This window comes from Hylobates moloch, unplaced genomic scaffold, assembly GCF_009828535.3.
Source record: "Hylobates moloch isolate HMO894 unplaced genomic scaffold, HMol_V3 SCAFFOLD_11, whole genome shotgun sequence".
NCBI lineage: Eukaryota > Metazoa > Chordata > Mammalia > Primates > Hylobatidae > Hylobates > Hylobates moloch.
In genome coordinates this window covers 29070246-29082986 of record NW_026652286.1, presented here as the reverse complement: position 1 = coordinate 29082986, position 12741 = coordinate 29070246, and the positions used below count along the sequence as shown (strand labels likewise).

The 12741-nt window shown below is 45.6% G+C and overlaps 2 protein-coding genes and 1 pseudogene across 3 annotated transcripts in view; 1 reads left to right on the top strand and 2 right to left on the bottom strand.

Moving 5' to 3' along the window:
• The window catches only part of UEVLD (UEV and lactate/malate dehyrogenase domains), a 68478-nt gene extending 62461 nt beyond the window's left edge, over window positions 1-6017 (bottom strand). Inside the window, exons 1-2 of one of the 2 annotated variants that reach the window (XM_058446565.1) lie at window positions 5982-6017; window positions 3206-3381 (exon numbers count right to left, since the gene is read on the bottom strand). In XM_058446565.1, the coding sequence (XP_058302548.1) occupies window positions 3206-3319 (114 nt within the window). In that variant the 5' untranslated portion in view covers window positions 3320-3381; window positions 5982-6017. Of the gene's footprint in view, window positions 1-3205; window positions 3480-5981 lie in introns of those variants that run through there. The other variant, XM_058446564.1, reaches the window with a different exon arrangement.
• LOC116477241 (mitochondrial carrier homolog 1-like) lies at window positions 1861-2883 on the bottom strand (annotated as a pseudogene).
• Window positions 6018-6115: 98 nt separating the features above from the next.
• Window positions 6116-10210, top strand: MISFA (mitochondrial sheath formation associated). Its single transcript, XM_032166443.2, has 4 exons — window positions 6116-6324; window positions 7422-7510; window positions 9489-9526; window positions 10099-10210. The coding sequence occupies exons 1-3, from the start codon at window positions 6256-6258 to the stop codon at window positions 9508-9510; spliced, it is 180 nt and encodes a 59-aa protein (XP_032022334.1). The 5' UTR covers window positions 6116-6255; the 3' UTR covers window positions 9511-9526; window positions 10099-10210.
• The last annotated feature ends 2531 nt before the right edge of the window (window positions 10211-12741 follow it).

Sequence of the window (12741 nt, the reverse complement as noted above, 5' to 3'; positions counted from 1 at the left end):
CTTAAATGTATGGAACTTAACTGTTGTGTTCATTGACAGCAATTTTGTATCTCAGGTCGTCCTTCCTGAAATATCCTTTGTAACAACCTATGTTTTTATGACCTTATGAATTAAAACTGCAATTTTTCTTAAGCTAATTCTTTTTGTAAGGATTTTATTTTATTTTATTTTAATTTTTTGAGACAGAGTCTCCTCTGTCGCCCAGGCTGGAGTGCAGTGCTGCATTCTCTGCTCATTTCAACCTCTGCCTCACAGGTTCAAGTGATTCTCATGCCTTCGCCTCCCGAGTAGCTGGGATTACAGGCACCCGCCACCATGCCCAGCTAAGTTTTTGTATATTTAGTAGAGACGGGATTTCACCATGTTTGCCAGGCTGATCTCGAACTCCTGGCCTCAGGTGATCCACCTGCCTCTTCCTCCCAGAGTCCTGAGATTACAGGCCTAAGCCACTGCACTGGGCCTCTAAGGATTTTATACAGCCTCTGCATTTTCATACTGTGTCTAAACTTGCATACTCTTTTTTTTTTTTTTTTTTTTTTTTTTTTGAGACAAGGTTTCCTCTGTCACCCAGGCTGGAGTGCAGTGGCGCAATCTCAGCTCACTGCAACCTCTGCCTCCCGGGTTCAAGTGATTTTCCTGCCTCAGCCTCCCGTGTAGCTGGAATTACAGGCATGCGCTACCACGCCTGGCTAATTTTTGTATTTTTAGTAGAGGTGGGATTTTGCCATGTTGGCCAGGCTGGTCTAGAACTTCTCACCTCAGGTGATCCACCCACCTTGGTCTCCCAAAGTGCTGAGATTACAGGCATGAGCCACTGCACCCAGCCTGAACTTGCATACTTTCTTGTCATCTTTTTGCTTCCCTGGTTAACAAGAAAAAAATTGGCCATGATTAGAAATTTGTTGAAGAAAAAAAATTTTTTTCACCACCAATACATTTATTTGCAGAAGATAGGGTCAAATCTTACCATAACTTTTTTTTTTTTTTTTGAGAGGGAGTCCCGCTGTGTTGCCCAGACTGGAGTGCAGTGGCTCAATCTCAGCTCACTACAACCTCTAACTCATGGGTTCAAGAGATTCTCCTGCCTCAGCCTCCCGAGTAGCTGGGATTACAGGCGCTCACCACCATGCCCAGCTAATCTTTTTTGTTTTTTTTAGTAGACATGGGGTTTCACTATATGTTGACCAGTCTGGTCTCAAACTCCTGACCTCAAGTGATCTACCCACTTCGGCTTCCCAAAGTGCTGGGATTACAGGCGTGAGCCACCATGCCTGGCCTTAAGAACTTTTAAACTAGGTAGGACTAGAGACACTGATCTGCCTAACCTCTGGGTATTTATCCTGCACACAAGGCATCACCAGTAAATACATAAGCATTAGATGAGGGGGACGCATTCTGACTAATCACATGATTGCCTATTCAGAGGAAGATACTGCCCTTGTATCAAAAGTAGTGTTGAGAAAAATAAAGGCAGGGCCTAGCATTTGCCTCCTAGCACAGGCTGAAACATGCTAGTGGCCTTGTGCAGAAGAATGATGCTTTCAGCTGCAAGATAGGAGCTGGACCAACTGGGAGGGTTGGACGGGTGGGATCTGACCTGATTAGCCTTTCCCCATCCAATCTGGGCCTCCAAAAGCCATTCTCTGGCCCTCTGAACAAGGCAGACTCAGCAAATCTGGGAGGTATGGGGATTCTTCCAGTTCCCCACCTAGCCCCACCTCTCCCAGGTTTGGCAGGTGATCTAATCCCCAGGGTGCAGCCCCACCCCCCACCTGACCCCACATCTGGACAAACACATGGCAAATATGGAAACTGAAGCCCAGCTGGGCTGGAGCACATCCAGTTGTTGCTGCGTTGGAGTCATCTTGCAGATGTCCTGAGATAATCAGGCCTCACCCACAGTGGCCAGGTTGAGACAGCGTGTTTTTTTTTTAAAGATGATTCAGGTTGCTCCAGGCCAAAGCATGATCCTGATGACACTTGCGGAAAAGCAGGCAGGCTGGAGCCTCAGAAGAGCTGGCCCTGCACACTCAGGTACTTAACAGCAGTAAATCCAGGATTTGAACACCAGGGAGTAAGGGGAGAGCCCAGCCTGCGGCCTGCAGTTGTTCATAGCCATGAGGCTGCCAACTGGCAGGAAAGGGTAGGTCAGCATGCTCACTGCGATCTCCATCACAAACTTGTGTAGCTCCGGATGGCCAGGGCCTGGCCTAACTGGGAACCCCGATTCTGGTCATTTCTCAGCCCCCCCTAGGTGTCACTCAAGCTGTCATCCACCAGGTAGGCATTGATAAAGTGGGCCAGCAGGTTATAGCCTCACAGGAAAACTACTTCACCCGGGACATGAGGGATCAAGCCAACAAAGAATCCCAGCGGCCCTTCCTCTTTGAAAATCTTCCCAGTGGAGCTCAGCACACCACTGTACTTGACCTCCCATCCCACAAATTAGACCATGCAGCACATCAAGATGGCATGCAGGAGGTGGGCCAACATACAGGACACACACTGCATCATCATCCCCTAGGAGGTCTCCTTCACTGCTTGCTTCAGAGAAGTCTTCATATCCATCCTTATTGGAAACCTGCTTGATTTCATCTGGAGGGAAAACCTTCTTCATGCTGCCCCCGGTTACAAAGGAGAGGGGTCACATCAGGTGGGGGCTCAGACCTCGGAACAGCCCTGTCTTGCCATCCATCACACCCATGCCCAGTGCTGCAAAAAGGTTCAGTGGTCAGGGAGTTGTCTTCAGGACCCAGGACCCAGGACCCACCATCCACCATCCATTCTTCTGGCCAAGGGTAGCATGGATGTGCGTGGGCAGTCTCGACCTTCACTGCAAGTTCCTGCTTCAGCTCCCGCTCCTGCCATCTCCGTGGCACTACTGCAAGCCCAGGGCCAGAAATTTTAACAATCACAGCATTGTTTATGGTGGTAAAAATTGGGAAAAAAATCTTAATGCACATTATGCCAGTTATTTATTGCCTTTCAGTTCCAAATCCATCATTTATTGCTTGCTCTACCATAATGAAGCTGGGCCCTGTAAGCATTTCTTCCTCGTTAGTGGACAGGCTAACATTTTGTCAGTAGAGGGCCTTAGGAGGATACTACAAGAGGAAGGGCTTTCTCTTCCTAGTTCCAGTGTGTGTCTTTTCCTGATTCTGTGTGGCTGCCAGTGGCATGTATGGGGACTTCTAGTGGCACTCACCCTGTCAAGTATCAGTGGCTCCACTGCAGACTTCTTCCACACCTGTGTCACTGAGACAATTTGCCAGTGAGTTCCACCAGCACCCATTGCCAGCTTTAGCCTGCAGCAGCTCATTAGACCTCTACCGTCCAGTTGGTCATGTCCACAACTCCTCCAACATGTTTTGGATCTCAGCCCTGGAGGGGAAGGGATGATTCCAAATTTATTTCTTCCTTGGGTACTTTGCCTCAGCCCTAGAGGTAGTGGCTGCTCCCTATATATGCTATTCCTGTAATATATAACACTTTCCACCCCTTCTATAGTTGGTCACTTGCTCCTAGTTGATAATTCTCTTTATTAAAATTTTCAAATTACTGTGTGGTTTTCTGTCTCCTGACTGGACTTGACCTACTGTATCATTGGGAGCAAGATTAAATAAACTAGAATATTATGCAAGAATTAAAAAAGAATAACCTAAGCTAGGCACAGTGGCTCACACCTGTAATCTCAGCCCTTTGGGAGGCCGAGGCAAGAGGCTTACTTGAGCCCAGGAGTTTGAGACCTGCCTGGTCAACATAGCAAGACCCTGCCTTTACAAAAAAAAAAAAAAAAAATTAGCCAGGCATGGTGGTGCGCACCTGTAGTCCCAGCTACTTGGGAGGCTGAGGTGGGAGGATCGCTCGAGCCCAGGAGTTCAAGGCTGCAGTGATCTGTGTGCCACTGCACTCCAGCCTTGACAACAAAGCAAGACTGTCTCCAAAAAGAACATACACTTCTGCTTCTGCCTATGAAGGATCAACTGTTACAGAAATTAACTTCTCTTCATAAATAGAAAATTGCACAAAACATGAAATAATTGTTTTCAGACCTTGTACAAGAGACAGCACAAGACTGTGTACTTTGAGAGAAAGGAAACCAGTGAAGGTGAGTCCTACAATTGCTCCAGCCAGGAGGCAGTTTTCAGACTGTAGCACAGAAAGGGGTTACCCAACTGAGCATTTCACTGAGTTGAAGAGAAAGATAGCAAAGTACAGCAGAGGCCAGAATTTGCAGGATGGAGTACTAAGAAGAGGGAGCTCCATGGAGAAAGCTCTGTAGATTTCCACAGGGGCCCTTATGAGTCTTTGGCTGAGTTCTGTCTGCACATATATGGGATAAAACTCGATGAGGCCTGGAAAAGACCCACCCAAAAGCAGTAGGCCAAATACTTCTTGGAGTTCCTGAAGGGCAGGGAATTGTGGAACATTCCACAGATTTGAAAGATCTATGCCGGGCACAGTGGCTCATGCCTGTAATCCCAGCACTTTGGGAGACCGAGGCGGGCAGATCACCTGAGGTCAGGAGTTTGAGATCAGACTAATCAACATGGAGAAACTCTGTCTCTACTAAAAATACAAAATTAGCCAGGTGTGGTGGCACGTGCCTGTAATCCCAGCTACTCAGGAGGCTGAGGCAGGAGAATCACTTGAACCTGGGCGGCGGAGGTTGCAGTGAGCCGAGATCACACCATTGCACTCCAGCTTGGGCAACAAGAGCAAAGCGCTGTCTCAAAAGAAAAAAAAAAAAAAAAAAATCTAATGCAATCAGCCTCAGAGAAGGTGCTCAGAGAAAGTGCTCATTAACTCAGCAGTGGGGATATTAACCCTGGAGTAAAGGCTGCTCCTGGCCTGTCATAAAGCTTAAAACAAGCCTCAGAAGAATCAAACTGATCGCAAGTAACTTAAGTGCACCTTAGAATAAAATTTAACACTGTAGAATACAACAAAATCCAGCACTCGGCACTAAAATTTACCATGTTCAACATCTAATCAAAAGTTGTAAGACGTTTAAAGAAGCAGGAAATATCACAACAGGCCAGGCGTGGTGGCTCATGCCTGTAATCCCAGGACTTTGGGAGGCTGAGGCGGGTGGATCACCTGAGGTCAGGAGTGGAGTTCGAGACCAGCCTGGCCAATATGGTGAAACCCCATCTCTACTAAAAATACAAAAATTAGCCAGGCATGGTGGCGGGTGCCTGTAATCCCAGCTACTCGGGAGGCTGAGGAAGGAGAATCACTTGAGCCCAGGAGGCAGAGGTTGCAGTGAGCTGAGATCGCACCACTGCACTCCTGCCTGGGCGACGGAGCAAGACTCCGTCTCAAAAAAAAAAAAAAATTCTAGAGACGAAAAATACATTAAATGTCCGTGATGTTGTAGCAGAAAAGCAAAAAAGATCTTTGGTGACCTCTGAGAGGGTATCTAATAGTGGGGTGGGGCTGGAAGTCAGAATGTAATGCATGGAAGAGAGGCATAGATTGGAAAAAGCTTTGAGTGTGGACCACTTGTTTAGGAAGTTTGATCATAAAAGGAAATTAAGAAATAAGACAGGGAAGGAGCCACAGTATCATCTGGAGGTTTTTTTGAGGAAAGGACAGGGGTACTGGTGGCTTCATGATGGCCAAGAAAAGAGAATCAATGGAGAGGAACTAACCCAAGGTGATGAAGATGTGGGTATACCATCATACTGAAGAACCCCTTGAGATGGGGAGAGGAGGTTTTGCAGGGACAGAAATAGAGACATCTGTCTCATTTACCTATAATTCAGTTTGTTTCATTCACATGTCATGCACCTAGCAGCAAAACACCTTTCCAAATCTCTGTCTCTAGTGGAAAGAGCCCAGCTGCCCAAGAGGCAGCTGAGTCCTAAGTCTTGGCCCTGATCTGGAGCATCAGCTATGTGCTGTAGTGCAGATCACTTAGGCTATAGTCTAAGCTTCAGTTTTCTCATTAGTGAAATGGGGTTAACAATAATACCTACTTCATAGTGTTGCTGTTTGCTGCTCAGCTACTGGTCTGGGGGCAGTGTCTCTGGTGTGTTTTGAGTCTAGGCCATATGACCAATGATGTCACAATGCCCTACTAGATTTCAGCTTCTCCATTAGGGAGTTGTGGATCCTTCGGAGCCAAGGACTCAAACAGACATGCAAGACCTCTACCAACCGAAGGTTTCGTAAGCACAATCCTTTGCCAAGATCTTGGTGAATAGTCTTTCACTGTGCAACTGTATTTTAGAAATTGTTTTACGTTTGATCATGATTGTGCTTGGCTGGATGTTTTTTGTTGGACTTGCATGTTACATGGGCACGTTTCCAGAGTTGATGGTAAGTAATGGCTCTGCCTGTAAATCCCTGGTGGTCAGTCCTGGTGCCGGCTCATCTTCCTGTCTGAGTTTTCTGACCAAATGGGAAAGATACTTGAGGTCTCACCACTAACTGGAAGTCAGAATGTGATGGGAACAAAGTTAGTGTCCCAGGCTACCAGGCTACTTCTCATCCCACTAGGGACATCCTTTTTTATTTTATTATTATTATTATTTTTTTTTTTTCGAGATGGAGTTTCGCTCTTGTTGCCCAGGCTGGAGTGCAATGGTGCAATCTCGGCTCACCGCAGCCTCCGCCTCTCAGGTTCAAGCGATTCTCCTGCCTCAGCCTCCTGAGCAGCTGGGATTACAGGCACGCACCACCACGCCTGGCTAATTTTGTGTTTTTAGTAGAAACGGGGTTTCTCCATGTTGGTCAGGCTGGTCTCAAAGTCCCGACCTCAGGTGATCCACCCACCTCGGCCTCCCAAAGTGCTGGGATTACAGGCATGAGCCACTGTGCGGGGCTGGGGACATCCTTTTTTTTTTTTTTTTTTTTTTTTTTTTTGAGACAGAGTCTTGCTCTGTCGCCCAGGCTGGAGTACAGTGGCGCGATCTCGGCTCAAACAAGCTCCGCCTCCTGGGTTCACACCATTCTCCTGCCTCAGCCTCCCTAGTAGCTGGGACTACAGGCTCCCACCACCATGCTTGGCTAATTTTTTGTATTTTTAGTAGAGACGGGGTTTCACTGTGTTAGCCAGGATGGTCTAGATCTCCTGACCTCATGATCTGCCTGCCTCGGCCCCCAAAGTGCTGGGATTACAGGTGTGAGCCACTGGGCCCGGCCAGGACATCCTTTTAAGTCTTTTTTTGTTTCCCCCTCCCTTGCATATATAGCTGTACTGTTTCAAAGCACTATGGAATTTGCAAGGGGTCTGCTGGAGACCATATTTGACTTGTGGATTTCAGGCCAAGTGGATCAGTGGTTGTTGCTAGGAAGGCGGACGGTAGAGATTGGTGGGACCTTTTAGCAGCCCTTCTAGTCACCACACAGAGGCGGTTACCCACTGGGCCAATGAGTAGAGCCATCTCTGCCCTTGAATTTTCTTTCTGACTCAGCCTCCAACTCTGAAGTGGCAGGAGAGGTGGCCTGTTCAGGAGAGCAAGACACAACTGAGGAGGCGGACTTTAGATGAAGATCTGCTGCAGTAAGTGGGTGGTCAGGTCTGGTGGGCTGGATTCCTCCCTTTCCAAGGTACTTGGTAGCACCCTTAAGTCTCAGTGGAGAGCGTTTATTCCTCTGGAAAATATAATAAACTGTGGAAGGGGAAATGATTTGGTGAGTACTGCTGAGGACAGCAGGCCAAAGTTGTCTATTAATAACCATGTCTCATAGGTGTTGTTTTGAAGATGGTTCTCGTCTATTTTTCTCCTCACAACACTGTAATATACTATTAATAGCATTCTTTTTTTTTTTTCTGAGACAGGTGTTGCTCTGTCACCCAGGCTGGAGTGAGGTGCAAGCAGTCTTCCCACCTCAACTTCTTGAGTAGCTGATCCTCAGGCACATGTCACCATGCCTGGCTAATTTTTATTTTGTGTAGAAACAGGGTCTCACTATGTTGCCCAGGCTGGTCTTGAACTCCAGGCCTCAAGTGGTCCTCCAGCCTTGGCCTCCCAGAGTGCTGGGATTGCAGGCATGAGCCACCATGCCTTGCCAGGACCAGCATTTTTAATGTCCCTCTTGGCAGATCCTGAAACTGGAGTTAACATTGAACTTGAGTTTAGGTCCTAACTTTGTGACTTTCTAGCTGTGTGACCTTGGGAAAGTTTAATTACTTTCTTTGAACCTCAGTTTCAGTTTCTTCTGTACAACAGGAGATATCTGAGTATCTTACTATTTTTGTGAAGATTATATTTGAGAATTAATATAAAGCCTTTAATACAAAGCTTAAAAATTGGCATTTAGTAAAATACTAACTTAACAACAAGCAAATAATGAACCAGTCAACAAAGATTTACTGGTGACAGTGACATCAACTATTTACCTGAGGCCACACACAGTAGCTCGTTGGTAAAGGTGGGATGTGAGCACAGATCTCTGTCTCTGGACTAAATAGCCTCCCATACTCATTCCACTAGACCAGCCTGCCTACAGGAAACACTAATAGCAGTATCCCTTTTAGCAGACCATTTCCTGGCTTTCTTACATTTCACCCCATTTCATTCAGACCTGTTTTTTTTTCAGAGCTGTTCCTATTGTTAGAGAAAGTTAACTCGGAGAGTTTTAATAATATACTGATTACAGGAGCAGAAGGTTTTTCGGAAGCTACTCCAGAAGTTAGGGGTGTTCAGCCCCAGCCCCAGGTATACTAAGAGCAGGACATGATGGTTGGGGTTTTTTATCTCCATCTGCCCCAGGATTTCTGTGAATGCATTAGCCCAAAGCAGTCAGAAGTTTGTGGCAGTCCTGACCAGACCACTTAAACTATTCTGTGCCTCAGTTTCTCCAGCTGCAAAATGAGTAAAACAGACAGCCCATCTTCCTTCTCTTCCCTTCTCAGGAAAGTTGTAAATAGGCTCACCCTACATGATGAGAGTTTAACTGCTGTACCATTTTACAAAATGCAAGATTTCTTTTTTGAACAGCCTAACAATAGCATATTAAGTTATTTGCTCATGGCATACCTAGCCAGCTAATTCTCTTAATGAACCCAGGCTTTTTTTCTTTTGCATAGTATCTGATTGCACAAAGCCAGTAGTTAAACATTTTGACAGGTGATGAGTTAATGAGTATGATGCCAGCTAGGTCCAAATCACAGACACACCAGAGCACAGGGCCCTTTTGATAAATTTTCTTTAACCCAACGCATCTAGCATCCTGGCCAACCATCCCATAGGTGCTCATGCTGACTGGGTTGCCAAGGTATCATATCATAATGATATCATAATGGGTGTCTGAGCTCTGCCCCCCTAAATGGCCATGAGGAGCCACTTCAATTCAGACTAGGCCACGAAGCTCCTTAGTGAGGAGCTGCCATGCTGGGCCGTCCACCATCTGGATTCCTAGGACTCAGGGAATAGAACACTGCACCTTCCAGAAGCACTTGTTTCTTCTTGGGCACACCACCAGCTGAGAAAGAAGCCTCATGATGATTGTTGTCTTATGGATGCTTCTCATTGCAGGAACCATGTGGAAGGGATATAAATATCCCCCAGGAGGGGTAAGTGTACCTTCAACTTTGTTCTCTATTCCTACTTTGAAATGTATTCCTGCCCCCAAAAACAAAGCATGAAAATCCAACTCTAGTAACATTAGAAACAAATACTTTTATTATTTTTTTAAAGTTACTGTAGCTGTTGGGAGGGTTCCCATTTTCTTTCACATGATCTTTAAGGCCCAGAGTCAAAGCTTTCTGAGTTGGGCAGCCTTGTCTCTGTTGTGCTAATGGATATTTTGTATGCCCAGTCTTTGATGCCATTTCCTAAGCATCAGTCCACTTCAGAAATCCAAACTTCTCTCCTCCACAAGTAAACACTAGTGTGTAAAAGGGATTTGGTGGCAGATGTCTCTTTCCTCTCTCCACCTGCTAGACCTTGGAATTTCTGTCTTTTCTCTGCCTCTTGTCAGCTCCCCAGTGCTAAGCTCCCCTTGCATCCAGGATCAGAGGCATTAGGTGAGACAGAATTGGAGGTAACCTCCCCTGCCAGTCCTTGCCTGGGAGGCCAAATGCCTAAGCCCCCACACTAGAAACCACCAGGCCCACATGACACACACTTTCTTTTTTCCCCACAGACCCCAGTGGAAGTAAACAAGGATGATCCTGGTGAAGTAATGCAGTTCTGAAGCTCACCTGAGCAGCTGTACAGTTCCTGTTGTTGGTTTCGCATAAAGTAATTGCACATTATATTGTCATATTTTAAGAAGTTACCGCACTTTTAAAGATGAATGAAGACTTAGCATTCTGTTAGCTTGTAACAGGGAGACAGAAGGTAGGGAAGTAGTTGAGTGGATGGGAGGCAATTGAGTCCTTCTGCTACATGGTCTCTAAGACTGGCATTAAGACACTGAGTTCGGCCTCGCACGATGGCTCACCTGTGTAACCTCAGCACTTTGGGAGGCCAAGGCAGGTGGATCATCTAGAGTCAGGAGTTCAAGACCAGCCTTGCCAACATGGTGAAACCCCATCTCTACTAAAAATACAAAAAATTAGCTAGGGCATGGTGTGGTGGCACACGTCTGTAGTCCCAGCTACTTGGGAGGCAGTGGTAGCAGTGAGCTGAGATCGGCCACTGCACTCCAGCCCGGGCGACAGAGTGGGACTCAGTCTCAAAAGAAAAAAAAAGAACCCTAAGCTTATACCATGTGGGGTAAGAACCTCATTTTTAATATTAGGGTTAGACACTGAAGTATAATTATCCTAATCCTTAAAATAACCTTCTGAAGCTATTAGCCTCATCTTGCAAAATGGCAAAAATGAAGTTGAGGGGCATGTGTATCTTGCCAACACACACAGCCCTGGGCTGCAGAGTCGATACAGGCCTTCTCCCTTCACACTTTCATGTGCCAAGGAAAAGAGCCAAACAAGAGACTGTGGGATATCCAAGATCTTGCTGTTTAAGTGTCTCCCTCACCTGAAAACCCAAGAAGTTAGGCTGGGCATGGTGGCTCACGCCTGTAATCCCAGCACTTTGGGAGGCCGAGGCAGGCGGATCACTTGAGGTCAGGAGTTCGAGGCCCACTTGGCCAACATGGTGAAACCTCGTATCTACTAAAAATACAAAAATTAGCCAGGTGTGGTGGTGGGCACCGGTAATCCCAGCTACTTGGGAGGCTGAGGCAGGAGAATTGCTCGAACCCGGGAGGTGGGGGTTATGGTGAGCCGAGATTGCACCACTGCACTCCAGCCTGGGTGACAAAGCAAGACCTTGTCTCAAAAAAAAAAAAAAAAAAGAAAAGAAAAAAGAAAACCCAGGAAGTTGCCTGATAATTCTTTTTCATGACTACTGAAAAGAAGGGAGACTGAGAGAGACCTAACAGGAGTAAATACTTTAAAAACAAATTGTATGGAACTGTACCCATTCTGAGGATGACTGATACAGTTCCAATATTCAAAAGAAGTGTACCTTTTCCAGCAAAGCACATCTTCTGTTTACATAGAAAACATTTTATTTGGGAAGTTCGCTTAACTGCTTCTAAGTGGCTCTTTGCAATGAATGGATCACCTTTTTTTAATGGAAAGAAAATAAATTCAAAATCCATAAGCAAAACTTTAGTAATTTGACTCTAGGATACTAGCACTTCTATTTCTCATGTGATTTAGACTCAGCACTTTCCAGTGAGTTAAGTACTTACATCCTCTGGCTGCAAGCTGTGCCCATTTGCCTCATAATACATTTTTTTTTGAGACAGTCTCGTTCTGTCACCCAGGATAGAGTGTGGTGGCGCGATCTCGGCTCACTGCAACCTCTACTTCCCAGGTTCAAGTGATTCTCATGCCTGAGCCCTGAGTAGCGGGGATTACAATGCACGCCACATTTTTGTATTTTTAGTAGAGATGGGGTTTTGCCATGTTGGCCAGGCTGGTCTCGAACTCCCGGCCTCAAGTGATCCACCTGCTTCTACCTCCCAAAGTGCTGGGATTACAGGTGTGAGCCACTGTGCCCAGCCTGCCTCATATACATTTCTAAGGACTCCTCTTCTCAGCCATTTCAAGCTGTTTTTATCATAAGAGATAGGACCCTGCTCATTTTGAGAGGAACCACATACCCAGCTGTGTCCTCCCTCCATTTGAGTGAACTTCCAAAACTTGAGCCACTAAAATAGATTCCATTGCTCTGACCACCTAACAGTTCTCCTAACATGGGTGTCAGAGAGCAGAACAGTTCTCTAAGCTGGTAGGGGGAGAGGAGCTCTATCATGTTAGAGCAGACATGAATGTGTAAGGGAGAATAAGCAGAGGAGTGTGTGCAACAGGCAAACTGTATCTCTGAAGTGTGATGAGTATACCGAGGTTTCTAGCTGGAAAAATGTTCAGGGTGATGAGATAAAGAATATCTCAAAGTTTTAATCAATAAATGCAAACCAGCAAAAATATCAATAAAATATTTTTAATGCCTACAATTTCTTGTATACATAAATTGCAAAACTTTCACCTGTATATGCAAAAGTATATTCTCTTGCAGGTCAACAGCACCAGAAAACAAGCTAAGCTATCTAAAAATTTTTTTAACTTGATTTGTCCATTATGTAAAAGACAGGATGGATTTAGTAACTCCAAAGAAATCTCTATCTCACTCTTAATCATACACTAAACATCTGAATATTTAATCACATCCACTCAGAAAATAAATAGTAGTCTAATATATTCAATACATTGAAAATAAAACAACCAGTCTCTCTTCATATATTTATTCTCTTTCCAAACATGTTTTGGTC